Raw genomic sequence first — 13905 nt, forward strand, 5'->3', positions numbered from 1 at the left:
CTCCAAACATAACGATGGTCATTATGGACAAACAGTTCTATTTTTGTTTCATCAGACCAGAGGACATTTCTCCAAAAAGTATGATCTTTGTCCCCATGTGCAGTTGCAAACCATAGTCTGGCTTTTTTTTTGTGGTTTTTGAGCAGTGGCTTCTTCCTTGCTGAGCGGCCTTTCAGGTTACGTCGATATAGGACACATTTTACTGTGGATATAGATACTTTTATACCTGTTTCCTCCAGCATCTTCACAAGGTCCTTTGCTGTTGTTCTGGGATTGATTTGCACTTTTCGCATCAAAGTACATTCATCTCTAGGAGACAGAACGCGTCTCCTTCCTGAGCGGAATGACGGCAGCGTCCTCCCATGGTTTTTGTACTTGCATACTATTGTTTGTACAGATGAACGTGGTACCTTCAGGCATTTGGAAATTGCTCATAAGGATGAACCAGACTTGTGGAGGTCTACACATTTTTCTTCTGAGGTCTTGGCTGATTTCTTTTGATTTCCCCATTATGTCAAGCAAAGAGGCACTGAGTTTGAAGGTAGGCCATGAAATACATCCACAGGTACACCTCCAATTGACTCAAATTATGTAAATTAGCCTATCAGAAGCTTATTACATACATTACATAATTTTCTGGAATTTTCCAAGCTGTTTAAAGGCACAGTCAACTTAGTGTATGTAAACTTCTGACCCAATGGAATTGTGATACAGTGAATTATAAGTGAAATAATCTGTCTGTAAACAATTGTTGGAAAAATTGTGTCATGCACAAAGTAGATGTCCTAACCGACTTGCCAAAACTATAGTTTGTTAACAAGAAATTTGTGGAGTGGTTGAAAAATGAGATTCAATGACTCCAACCTAACTGAATGTAAAATTCTGACATCAGCTGTATTTGATTTTGAATTTCAGGACCTTTAGGATATAAAAATATATATATAAAAAATTGGATAACATATAGATGTTGTCCTTTACTACTAAAGCCCATAGAAACGCATTACAGTGAGGGAAAAAAGTATTTGATCTCCAGCAGAAAAACGCATGTCAAAAATGCTATAAATTGATTTGCATTTTAATGAGGGAAATAAGTAATTGACCCTCTCTCAATCAGAAAGATTTCTTGCTCCCAGGTGTCTTTTATACAGGTAGCGAGCTGAGATTAGGAGCACACTCTTAAAGGGAGTGCTCCTAATCTCAGTTTGTTACCTGTATAAAAGACATCTGTCCACAGAAGCAATCAATCAATCAGATTCCAAACTCTCCACCATAGCCAAGACCAAAGAGCTCTCCAAGGATGTCAGGGACAAGATTGTAGACCTACACAAGGCTGGAATGGGCTACAAGACCATCGCCAAGCAGCTTGGTGAGGTGACAACAGTTGGTGCGATTATTCGCAAATGGAAGAAACACAAAAGAACTGTCAATCTCCCTCGGCCTGGGGCGCCATGCAAGATCTCACCTCGTGGAGTTGCAATGATCATGAGAACGGTGAGGAATCAGCCCAGAACTACACGGGAGGATCTTGTCAATGATCTCAAGGCAGCTGTGACCATAGTCACCAAGAAAACAATAGGTAACACACTACGCCGTGAAGGACTGAAATCCTGCAGCGCCTGCAAGGTCCCCCTGCTCAAGAAAGCACATATACATGCCCGTCTGAAGTTTGCCAATGAACATCTGAATGATTCAGAGGACAACTGGGTGAAAGTGTTGTGGTCAGATGAGACCAAAATGGAGCTCTTTGGCATCAACTCAACTCGCTGTGTTTGGAGGAGGAGGAATGCTGCCTATGACCCCAAGAACCTCATCCCCACCATCAAACATGGAGGTGGAAACATTATGCTTTGGGGGTGTTTTTCTGCTAAGGGGACAGGACAACTTCACCGCATCAAAGGGACGATGGACGGGGCCATGTTCCGTCAAATCTTGGATGAGAACCCCTTTCCCTCAGCCAGGGCATTGAAAATGGGTCGTGGATGGGTATTCCAGCATGACAATGACCCAAAACACACGGCCAAGGCAACAAAGAAGTGGCTCAAGAAGAAGCACATTAAGGTCCTGGAGTGGCCTTGCCAGTCTCCAGACCTTAATCCCATAGAAAATCTGTGGAGGGAGCTGAAGGTTCGAGTTGCCAAACGTCAGCCTCGAAACCTTAATGACTTGGAGAAGATCTGCAAAGAGGAGTGGGACAAAATCCCTCCTGAGATGTGCGCAAACCTGGTGGCCAACTACAAGAAACGTCTGACCTCTTTGATTGCCAACAAGGGTTTTGCCACCAAGTACTAAGTCATGTTTTGCAGAGGTATGTCAAATACTTATTTCCCTCATTAAAATGCAAATCAATTTATAACATTTTTGACATGTGTTTTTCTGGATTTTTTGTTGTTATTCTGTCTCTCACTGTTCAAATAAACCTACCATTAAAATTATAGATTGATCATTTCTTTGTCAGTGGGCAAATGTACAAAATAATAGGCAAAAATAAATAGGCAAAAATAATAGGCAAAAATAAATCATAAAAAACAAAGTTTTGAAATGTCTGTCCTAAATCTAAGAGATATTTTTTTTAAACTCGGGAAATATATACAGTGCCTTGAGAAAGTATTCTGACCTCTTTACTTTTTCCACATTTTGCTAAGTAACAGCCTTATTCTACAAATTATTCAATTGTTGTTGTTTTTCTTCATCAATCTACACACAATACCCCATAATGATAAAGCAAAAACAGTCTTCTTGGGTATGACACTATAAGCTTGGCACACCTGTATTTGGGGAGTTTCTCCCATTCTTCTCTGCAGATGCTCTCAAGCTCTGTCAGCTTATATTGGCAGTGTTGCTGCACAGCTATTTTCAGGTCTCTTCAGAGATGTTTGATTGGGTTCAAGTCCGGGCTCTGGCTGGGCCACTCAAGGACATCAAATAAAATAAAAATGTATTTGTCACATTCGCTGAATACAACAGGTGTAGACCTCACAGTGAAATGCTTACTTACAAGCCCTTAACCAACAATGCATTTTTAAGAAAAATAAGTGTTAAGTAAAAAATGGAAAAGTAAAGTAACAAAAAAATAAAGAGCAGCAGTAAAATAACAATAGCGAGGATATATACAGGGGGTACCAGTACAGAGTCAATGTGCGGGGCCAATGTTTAGTCGAGATAATTGAGGTAATATGTACATGTAGGTAGAGTTAAAGTGGCTATGCATAGAAAATAAACAGAGAATACAAGCAGAGTAAAAGAGGAGGGGGGGGCAATGCAAATAGTCAGGGTAGCCAATTTATTAGCTGTTCAGGAGTCGTATGGCATTGGGGTAGAAGCTGTTAAGAAATATTTTGGTCCTAGACTTAGTGCTCTGGTAACACTTCCTGTGCGGTAGTAGACAGAACAGTCTGTGACTAGGGTAGCTGGAGTCTTTGACAATTTTTAGGGCCTTCCTCTGACACCGCCTGGTATAGAGGTCCTGGATGGCAGGAATCTTGGCCCCAGTGATGTACTGGGCCATACACACTACCCTCTGTAGCACCTTGCGGTCAGAGGCTGAGCAGCTATCATACCCGGCAGTGATGCAACCAGTCAGGGTGCTCTCGATGGTGCAGCTGTAGAACCTTTTGAGGATCTGAGGACCCATGCCAAATTTTTTCAGTTTCCTGAGGGGGAATAGGCTTTGTCGTGCCCTCTTCACGACTGTCTTGGTGTGTTTGGACCATGACAGTTTGTTGGTGATGTGGACACCAAGAAACTTGAAGCTCTCAACCTGTTCCACTACAGTTGGCCGTGTGGTGCCAGGTCTCTGACCTCCTCCCTATAGGCTGTCTCATTGTTGTCTGTGATCAAGCCTACCACTGGAGTTGTGCCTGGCCATGCAGTCATGAGTGAACAGGGAGTATAGGAGGGGACTGAGCACGCACCCCTGAGGGGCCCCCCTGTTGAGGATCAGCATGGCAGATGTGTTGTTACCTACCCTTACCACCTGGGGATGGCCCGTCAGGACGTACAGGATCCAGTTGCAGAGGGAGGTGTTCAGTCCCATGGTCCTTAGCTTAGTAATGAGCTTTGAGGGCACTATGGTGTTGAACACTGAGCTGTAGTCAATGAATAACATTCTCACATAGGTGTTCCTTTTGTCCAGGTGGGAAAGGTCAGTGTGGAGTGCAATAGACATTGCATCATCTGTGGATCTGTTGGGGCGGTATGCATATTGGAGTTAGGGTTTCTGGTATAATGGTGTTGACGTGAGCCATGACCAGCCTTTCAAAGCACTTCGTAGCTACAGACGTGAGTGCTACGGGTTGGTAGTCATTTAGGCAGGTTACCTTAGTGTTACCTTAGTGTTCTTGGGCACATTCGGAGACTTGTCCGAAAGCCACTCCTGCGTTGTCTTGGCTGTGTGTTTAGGGTCAGTGAAGGTGAACCTTCACCCCCAGTCTGAGATCCTGAGCACTCTAGAGCAGGTGCACTTCAGTCGAGTCTCCTGACACATAGTGTTTGTGAAAGTCTCCCCGTTCCATAAAGTGGTCATAATAGTGTTGTAGGTCAAACCGTTCAGGAGCTACAGACTATTACATGAGAATACCGATTTTCTGTGCTGAAAAATATATTCTGTTAAATCCTATTTCCTGACTGCTCTGCCTTTCAGAAGGTAGAGACCATTCATCAAGCAGTCGATGGTCTGTCAGCAGATGATATGATAAAGAAGAACACAAAATGAATCATGTTTTCATCAGATTTGTACCGCTAAAATTACCAACTCCTGTTTAGGTGGTTCGACACACGCACGCACGCACATGCACACACACACACACACACACACACACACACACACACACACACACACACACACACACACACACACACACACACACACACACACACACACACACACACACACACACACACACACACACACACACACACACACACACACACACACACACACACACACACACACACACAGAGAGAGGAAGGGAGAGACATGCACAGACACACACACACACAACAAACAGAGTTTGTGGAGCAAGATTGAAAGACAGACAGACGCTGTAATTTCATGCCTGTGCGCATGAGTAATACGTCTCTACGTCCTGATCCAGATGGTGCGACGTCTTCATCTGCAGGAGGAAATAATGATGTGGGCAGCGTGTTTCGGGAGGAAAACAACAAAAAGCACATCTTTAACCTTCAACAGCAGCCTGAGCGTATGTGTGTGTGTCTGTGTATTACTGCAGATAAAACTAACAGATATCAATTACTGGGCCCACTGAGGGGTGGTCAGATGGGACAATCCAGATCCATTTACAGAAATAATCAAAACACACCCACAGGGCTGGACGGACCAACGCACACAGCACAGTGACATTGGTGTGTGTGTGGAGCTTTAGGTGCATGTGGACGTGTTTGACTATACTTGTGGGGACTAGACGTCCCCAGAAGAATAGTAAACAAACAGTTGACCAACTGGGGACGTTTTGTTTGTCCCCACAAGGTCAAATACTATTTCTAGTGGATTAAGGTTAAAATTAGCATTAGAATTAGGTTTAGCGTTAGGGTTAGGAGCTAGGGTTAGTTTTAGGGTTAGTGTTAAGGTTAGGTTTTGGGGTTAAGGTAAAAAAAGATTTTGAATGGGACTGAATTTTGTGTCCCCACAAGGTTAGCTATACAAGACAGCGTGTGTGTGTGTCTGTGTGTGCATGTGTCTGCGTGTGTGAGGGTGTTTAGGGGAATGTGTGTGACAAAGAGGTCATGTAGCTAATGAACCGACATTCCCCTAAGGACACACACACTCAAGGTCCTCAAAAGTATAGTAATACACACAAACACAAACACACCCACACTATGCTTACGCTACTTGTCCAGTGTAGTTTGGCTTTACTTCATACCTCCCAAACTATCATACACATTTTGATAGGTGAAACGTTGGCTCCATCTCATGCACCTTCTCCTGTGATGATGATGATTCATGATGTGTGTGTGTGTGTGTGTGTGTGTGTGTGCGTGCGTGCGTGCGTGCGCGTGTGAGTACGTGTGAGTACGTGCGTGTGTGGGTGTGTGTTACCTCCACAGTGCCAGTTTCTCTCCCCAGTCGTTTGTGGACAGAGCGAATAGCAGAGCTGATTACACCATCTTTCCTCTGGATGGTGCTAGTCAGCTTCCTCTTCACATTGCCTGACGGGACAAAAACCATCAATCCTTCAGTCAGATATACAAGTGCAAATAAAAGTACAAATACAAGTGCAGGCCTGAGCATATTACAAGATCAGTAGATCATACTGATGTGGTTCACTTTTTAAGGCATAAAGATCTGATATTCTGTGCAGGCCTGCGTCTCACCTGTGTGTATACCTGAGTGATGTGTATGTACGTCCATTAATGTGTGTGGTTTCACCTGTGTGTATACCCGAGTGATGTCTGTCTACGTCCATGCCTGTGTGTGGTCTCACCTGTGTATAACTGCCACACCTTGAGTGCTGTCTCCTCCCACAGCGGGCTGATGTCACTCATGCTGACAGGTCCCATCCTCTGCGTCTGATTAGCTGAGAGCTCAATCTTATAGGTGTCTTCTAGAATGGTACGTCTCTCAGTCAGGATCTTAGACCACACAGACTCTGCTAGGGACATCAGCTCTGTAACACACACACACATTCACATTCACATTCATCTCAATCTCATGGGTTATGGATGCAGGCCTTGACCAGGGACATCAGCTCAGCTGTCACTACTGTCACACATGCACACACAGTCCTACCTGTGTCTGAATCAGGTACTTGGCTGAGTGTGGTAGTGTGGCTGGTCTTGAGAGGGAACAGATGAGACAGGATTCTCCGCTGGTGTTTCTTGTGCCTTTCAAACCCAAAGCCTTCTGGGTAGCTGTAGGGCACACAAACAATATAGTTAGTTATAATAGTTCCGGAGTTCCGGAACTCCAATTTGAGCAGCAGCAGCTGAAAAATGAGCTCCTACAAATATTGAAATTTACATGGTTTTTAGAGTGAAGTACATCGGAAAAAAGCAAAAGAAAACTGCAAGACTGAATAGGAGAAAAAACAAGCAACAAACAAAGAAGATAGGCTTTTGAAAATAACTATTTTTCATAAAATTGTAGTTATCTTAGCAAGCTGAATTGTTTACCAGTTGCTAAGCAGTTGCTAGGGACTCTTTTGGAAGAAGCTAGCTAGCTAACGAAGAACAACAAAGAATATCTAGTTAACAGAAGAAAAGAAAGAGAAAATCAGGACAGAAGAAAAAGGATATCAAAGTGAAACAGTTCTCTAAAGACACAGGAGACAATAATACAAGAAACAACACTTCTGTAGCTTGTCAACTATGTGTCTGTCTATCCCTGTTCTCTCCTCTCTGCACAGGCCATACAAACGCTTCACACCACGTGGCCGTTGCCACTCTAACCTGGTGGTCCCAGCGCGCACGACCCACGTGGAGTTCCAGGTCTCCGGCAGCCTCTGGAACTGCCGGTCTGCAGCCAACAAGGCTGAGTTCATCTCAGCCTATGCTACCCTCCAGTCCCTAGACTTCCTGGCGCTGACGGAAACATGGATTACCACAGATAACACTGATACTCCTACTGCTCTCTCTTCGTCTGCCCACGTGTTCTCGCATACCCCTAGAGCATCGAGCCAGCGGGGTGGTGGCACTGGAATCCTCATCTCTCCCAAGTGGACATTCTCGCTTTCTCCCCTGACCCATCTGTCTATCTCCTCATTTGAATTCCATGCTGTCACAGTTACCAGCCCTTTCAAGCTTAACATCCTTATCATTTATCGCCCTCCAGGTTCCCTTGGAGAGTTCATCAATGAGCTTGACGCCTTGATAAGTTCCTTTCCTGAGGATGGCTCACCTCTCACAGTTCTGGGTGACTTTAACCTCCCCACGTCTACCTTTGACTCATTCCTCTCTGCCTCCTTCTTTCCACTCCTCTCCTCTTTTGACCTCACCCTCTCACCTTCCCCCCCTACTCACAAGGCAGGCAATACGCTTGACCTCATCTTTACTAGATGCTGTTCTTCCACTAACCTCATTGCAACTCCCCTCCAAATCTCCGACCACTACCTTGTATCCTTTTCCCTCTTGCTCTCATCCAACACTTCTCACTCTGCCCCTACTCGGATGGTATTGCGCCGTCCCAACCTTCGCTCTCTCTCTCCCGCTACTCTCTCCTCTTCCATCCTATCATCTCTTCCCTCTGCTCAAACCTTCTCCAACCTATCTCCTGATTCTGCCTCCTCAACCCTCCTCTCCTCCCTTTCTGCATCCTTTGATTTTCTCTGTCCCCTATCCTCCAGGCCGGCTCGGTCCTCCCCTCCTGCTCCGTGGCTCGACGACTCACTACGAGCTCACAGAACAAGGCTCCGGGCAGCCGAGCGGAAATGGAGGAAAACTCGCCTCCCCTGCGGACCTGGCATCCTTTCACTCACTCCTCTCTACATTCTCCTCTTCTGTCTCTGCTGCTAAAGCCACTTTCTACCACTCTAAATTCCAAGCATCTGCCTCTAACCCTAGGAAGCTCTTTGCTACCTTCTCCTCCCTCCTGAATCCTCCTCCCCCCCTCCTCCCTCTCTGCGGATGACTTCGTCAACCATTTTGAAAAGAAGGTTGACGATATCCGATCCTCGTTTGCTAAGTCAAACGACACCGCTGGTCCTGCTCACACTGCCCTACCCTGTGCTTTGACCTCTTTCTCCCCTCTCTCTCCAGATGAAATCTTGCGTCTTGTGACGGCCGGCCGCCCAACAACCTGCCCACTTGACCCTATCCCCTCCTCTCTTCTCCAGACCATTTCCGGAGACCTTCTCCCCTTCCTCACCTCGCTCATCAACTCATCCTTGACCGCTGGCTACGTCCCTTCCGTCTTCAAGAGAGCGAGAGTTGCACCCCTTCTGAAAAAACCTACACTCGATCCCTCCGATGTCAACAACTACAGACCAGTATCCCTTCTTTCTTTTCTCTCCAAAACTCTTGAACGTGCCGTCCTTGGCCAGCTCTCCTGCTATCTCTCTCAGAATGACCTTCTTGATCCTAATCAGTCAGGTTTCAAGACTGGGCATTCAACTGAGACTGCTCTTCTCTGTGTCACGGAGGCTCTCCGCACTGCTAAAGCTAACTCTCTCTCCTCTGCTCTCATCCTTCTAGACCTATCTGCTGCCTTTGATACTGTGAACCATCAGATCCTCCTCTCCACCCTCTCCGAGTTGGGCATCTCCGGCGCGGCCCACGCTTGGATTGCATCCTACCTGACAGGTCGCTCCTACCAGGTGGCGTGGCAAGAATCTGTCTCCGCACCATGCGCTCTCACCACTGGTGTCCCCCAGGGCTCTGTTCTAGGCCCTCTCCTATTCTCGCTATACACCAAGTCACTTGGCTCTGTCATATCCTCACATGGTCTCTCCTATCATTGCTATGCAGACGACACACAATTAATCTTCTCCCTTTCCCCCTTCTGATAACCAGGCGGCGAATCGCATCTCTGCATGTCTGTCAGACATATCAGTGTGGATGACGGATCACCAGCTCAAGCTGAACCTCGGCAAGACGGAGCTGCTCTTCCTCCCGGGGAAGGACTGCCCCTTCCATGATCTCGCCATCACGGTTGACAACTCCCTTGTGTCCTCCTCCCAGAGTGCTAAGAACCTTGGCGTGATCCTGGACAACACCCTGTCGTTCTCCACTAACATCAAGGCGGTGACCCGATCCTGTAGGTTCATGCTCTACAACATTTGCAGAGTACGACCCTGCCTCACACAGGAAGCGGCGCAGGTCCTAATCCAGGCACTTGTCATCTCCCGTCTGGATTACTGCAACTCGCTGTTGGCTGGGCTCCCTGCCTGTGCCATTAAACCCCTACAACTCATCCAGAACGCCGCAGCCCGTCTGGTGTTCAACCTTCCCAAGTTCTCTCACGTCACCCCGCTCCTCCGCTCTCTCCACTGGCTTCCAGTTGAAGCTCGCATCCGCTACAAGACCATGGTGATTGCCTACGGAGCTGTGAAGGGAACGGCACCTCCATACCTTCAGGCTCTGATCAGGCCCTACACCCAAACAAGGGCACTGCGTTCATCCACCACTGGCCTGCTGGCCCCCCTACCTCTGAGGAAGCACAGTTCCCGCTCAGCCCAGTCAAAACTGTTCGCTGCTCTGGCACCCCAATGGTGGAACAAGCTCCCTCACGACGCCAGGACAGCGGAGTCAATCACCACCTTCCGGAGACACCTGAAACCCCACCTCTTTAAGGAATACCTAGGATAGGATAAAGTAATCCTTCTAACCCCCCCCTTAAAAGATTTAGATGCACTATTGTAAAGTGGTTGTTCCACTGGATATCATAAGGTGAATGCACCATTTTGTAAGTCGCTCTGGATAAGAGCGTCTGCTAAATGACTTAAATGTAAATGTAAATGTAATATCCCATAGCATAGACCTACAATTAATACAAAGCCAGTGGCAATGCGTCATTCAGGGCAGGTGGGGCTGATAATAATAATAACAATAATAATAAATATATACATACACAATTTTTGTTGTCTGTTTTGCACATTATTTTGGCATGAATACATGTCACAAATCAGTTTGCAAAAAATGTTTTAAAAAAAATCTTTGAGTTAATACAAACATGGTGTCTTTTTTGCTTTCTTGATTAAGGCAGCTCCAAAATACAGGTGTTTCAGCCTAGCTCAGTGGTTTCTGTGGTGGTGGGGCAGCCAGCAGAAAATAGTGGTTGGTAATTTTCTGTAGTTGCGCTGTGATTGGCTCAGTGTTCTGTCACTCATGGGGACACTCCGTCACCGCTAAATCTACAGGGAGAGTTTGAAACTTCAAGCCCCTTGAGTGCTGCCATAGATTTACATTAGAAATGCCCATCCAAGAAGGCTGAAGGTCAATGGCCACAGATAAAATTCCGTCAAATGATTGGACTGATCATGTCAACATCATACTTTCAAAATCTTAGCTAGCAAGCTAGACAAGTAGTCATCATCATGAATCAAGTTGACAATCTACTGGCAAATCCATTATAGATAAAATAAATTATAGATAAAACGTATCAGTGCTCATCGGCCATTGGACATAAACATTACACAACAAGTAGGAAATCGCAAATTCAACAAAGAGTGGTTTGGAAGGAATCAGGGGCTAACTGCAAGCTTTGCAAAGCAATCACTAGCCTGCTATTCAGTGGAGATTGTGGTCCAAGTCTGGGTTTAAAACCTCTTGAGGATACCGTAGGATAGGGGGCGCCACAGCGCATTTTGAAAAAAAATCGTTCCCATTTTCAACGGCCTACTAATCAAACTCAGAAGATAGGGCATGCATATACTTATTATATATGGATAGAAAACACTCTAAAGTTTCTAAAACTGTTTGAATGGTGTCTGTGAGTATAACAGAACTCAAATGGCAGTCAAAACCCCGAGACCGATTGAAACAGGAAGTGGAATTCTGAATTGTGGACTTGACTTCTCATCTTTCCTTATTAATCACACCGTTAACCATGGTTCAGTGAGCACTTCCTATTGCTTCCACTAGATGTCGCCAGTCCTTTCACAGTGGTTTGAGCCTTATAGAGTCAAAACTCAGTGAATGACACGAGTTTGAAATTGGTCACAGGGGATGGGCCATCACCATTATGACGCTCGGCGGCCATGTCTGCCCCCACCTTTGGATACGGTTTTAAAGGCCATGACATCATCCCCCTCGAATCTTATTGGCTCTCTTGGTGTTAGAGGCCCTGAAGATTTATTTTATACAACGTTTGACATGTTTGAACGAACCTACATGCGCGAGCATTGCATTTATTATGAACTTCAGAGCTGCGCTTGGAGAGAGCCATAGGACGCGCTACCAACATCAGGCTAATGGAACGTGAAGTATGGACTTTTTGACCGAAAATACATCTGTTGTGGACCTGGGATGCTTTCTGATGAAGACAACTAAAGGTAGGCGATTATTGACAATATTATAGAAGATAAGACGTGACATGAGATTCTTTCCAAGATGGCGCCGAGCTCTGTATATTAGCTAATTTTCTGAGTATCGCATCTCCTTTTATCGCAAAGTGTGATTACCCAGTAAAGTTAATTTAAAATCTGGTATGACGGGTGTTCTCAAGAGATATTCATCTATAAATGTTAGATTGACAATATACATTTAAAAAATCGTTATAGTATAGCAATTTAGGGAAATGTAGCATTGTTTACCGGGACGCTTTTGAGGGGAAATTATGTAGTCAACGTCAGACAGAGATGTAAAATGCTGTTTTTATATATAAATATGACCTTTATTGAACAAAAGAATGCATGCATTGTATAACATGATGTCCTAGGGGTGCCATCTGATGAAGTTTGTAAAAGGTTAGTGCTGCATTTAGCTGTTTTTGATTATATGTGATGCAAGTGGTTGGTCGGAAAATGGCTATGAAGCTGCTTTTTACGATGGACTCATCTAATATAATCTAATGATTTGCTTTTCCTGTAAAACCTTTTTGAAATCGGACGACGTGGGTCGATTCAGGAGAGGTGTATCTATAAAAAAAATATATATATATATATATTTAAAAAAAAAAAAAATTATGATATTTTTTTAATGCTAATTGGCGATATGATTTTTCGCTGGATTTTGATCCCGCTAACGGGATCAGACTTAAGGTCTCTTTTCCAAGCTCAAAAGGATAAATTTTCTCATGCAACACCAGGGGCCAGAAAAGGTTGAATACATTAGCCATGCTGTCAATCCAGCATGACTTCTGCCGCATTCAAAACAACTGGAAACTCGGAACTGGGAAATCTCAGACTTCAGTGAGTTCAAAACAACTGGTGAATCTGAAATAGATTTGCTCCGACGTGGAAGATATGTTTAGAACGGTATTCCAACTCGGAAATTCCAAGTCGGGAACTCAGGCCTCTTTCTAAAGGTCCGACCTGAAGATCACTGATGTCATGATTCAATCTTGTTTTTTTCAGTTCCCAGTTGTCTTGAAAGCACCATAAAACCAGAGAATGCCACACATTGATGACAAAATTTGCCCACAAGAAGGACCGCTGTGCCACCTTCATGTTCAAATGAGCACACCACAACAAGGTGAGTCAAAAAATGTATTGTATGCTGCTGCATAAATTATGTAATAAGCCAGGGAGATATATATACTGTACCTAAGAAAGTAATACTAAGTGTATGTTGTGTAGTAAGGTGATAGTAGACCATGTGCCTCACCCTAATAATTTGGTAACTGCGGGGACAGGGGTTGGGCTTTAAAATTATACATCAAAACACACATCACGACAAGAGAGACACCACAACACTACATAAAGAGAAACCTAAGACAACAACATAGCATGGCAGCAACACATGACAACACAGCATGGTAGTAACACAACATGGCAGCAGCACAACATGGTAGCAGCACAAAACATGGTACAAACATTATTAGGCACAGACAAACTCACAAAGATAGAGACATCAATACATCACGCAAAGCAGCCACAACTGTCAGTAAGAGTTATCCGCTCATCGTTCCCTTATGCCATAGTTTGTACATCTCAATTGCCAGAAGAAACCTTTTCAAGACTCCGATGATAGCCAGGTGTAGCAACAGTAAGCATTCACTCCATGGTGCTGAAAAGAAAGCTCTGCTGTTGGGACAGCTTTATGTAGGACCTAACAGTTTGTGGGCACCATTCGTCACCGTTATAGTGCAATTAATGTATTGTTTAGTGTTGTGTTGTGTAGTGGCTTGCATATAAAAACAATTGGGTGGGAGTTTGCCCCACCAAGATTTACATGCTAAAATCGCCACTGTACAAAGCATCCATGATCATAAAGCCAATCACTGGTCTGACTTTTTAACACCATGTGTACGTTTGTGTGTGTATGAGTGCTCGTGCACACGTGTGTGTGTGTACA

At 44.8% G+C, this 13905-nt stretch overlaps 1 protein-coding gene across 4 annotated transcripts in view; it reads right to left on the reverse strand.

The window, feature by feature from the left end:
- Positions 1 to 13905, reverse strand: part of wdfy4 (WDFY family member 4) — a 211162-nt gene that overhangs the window by 99143 nt on the left and 98114 nt on the right. For all 4 annotated transcript variants that reach the window (XM_014198725.2, XM_014198716.2, XM_014198734.2 and 1 more), the window contains exons 40-42: positions 6746 to 6867; positions 6441 to 6623; positions 6056 to 6165 (exon numbers count right to left, since the gene is read on the reverse strand). In XM_014198725.2, the coding sequence (XP_014054200.2) occupies positions 6056 to 6165; positions 6441 to 6623; positions 6746 to 6867 (415 nt within the window). The remainder of the gene's footprint in view (positions 1 to 6055; positions 6166 to 6440; positions 6624 to 6745; positions 6868 to 13905) is intronic.

Source organism: Salmo salar, chromosome ssa01, assembly GCF_905237065.1.
Source record: "Salmo salar chromosome ssa01, Ssal_v3.1, whole genome shotgun sequence".
NCBI lineage: Eukaryota > Metazoa > Chordata > Actinopteri > Salmoniformes > Salmonidae > Salmo > Salmo salar.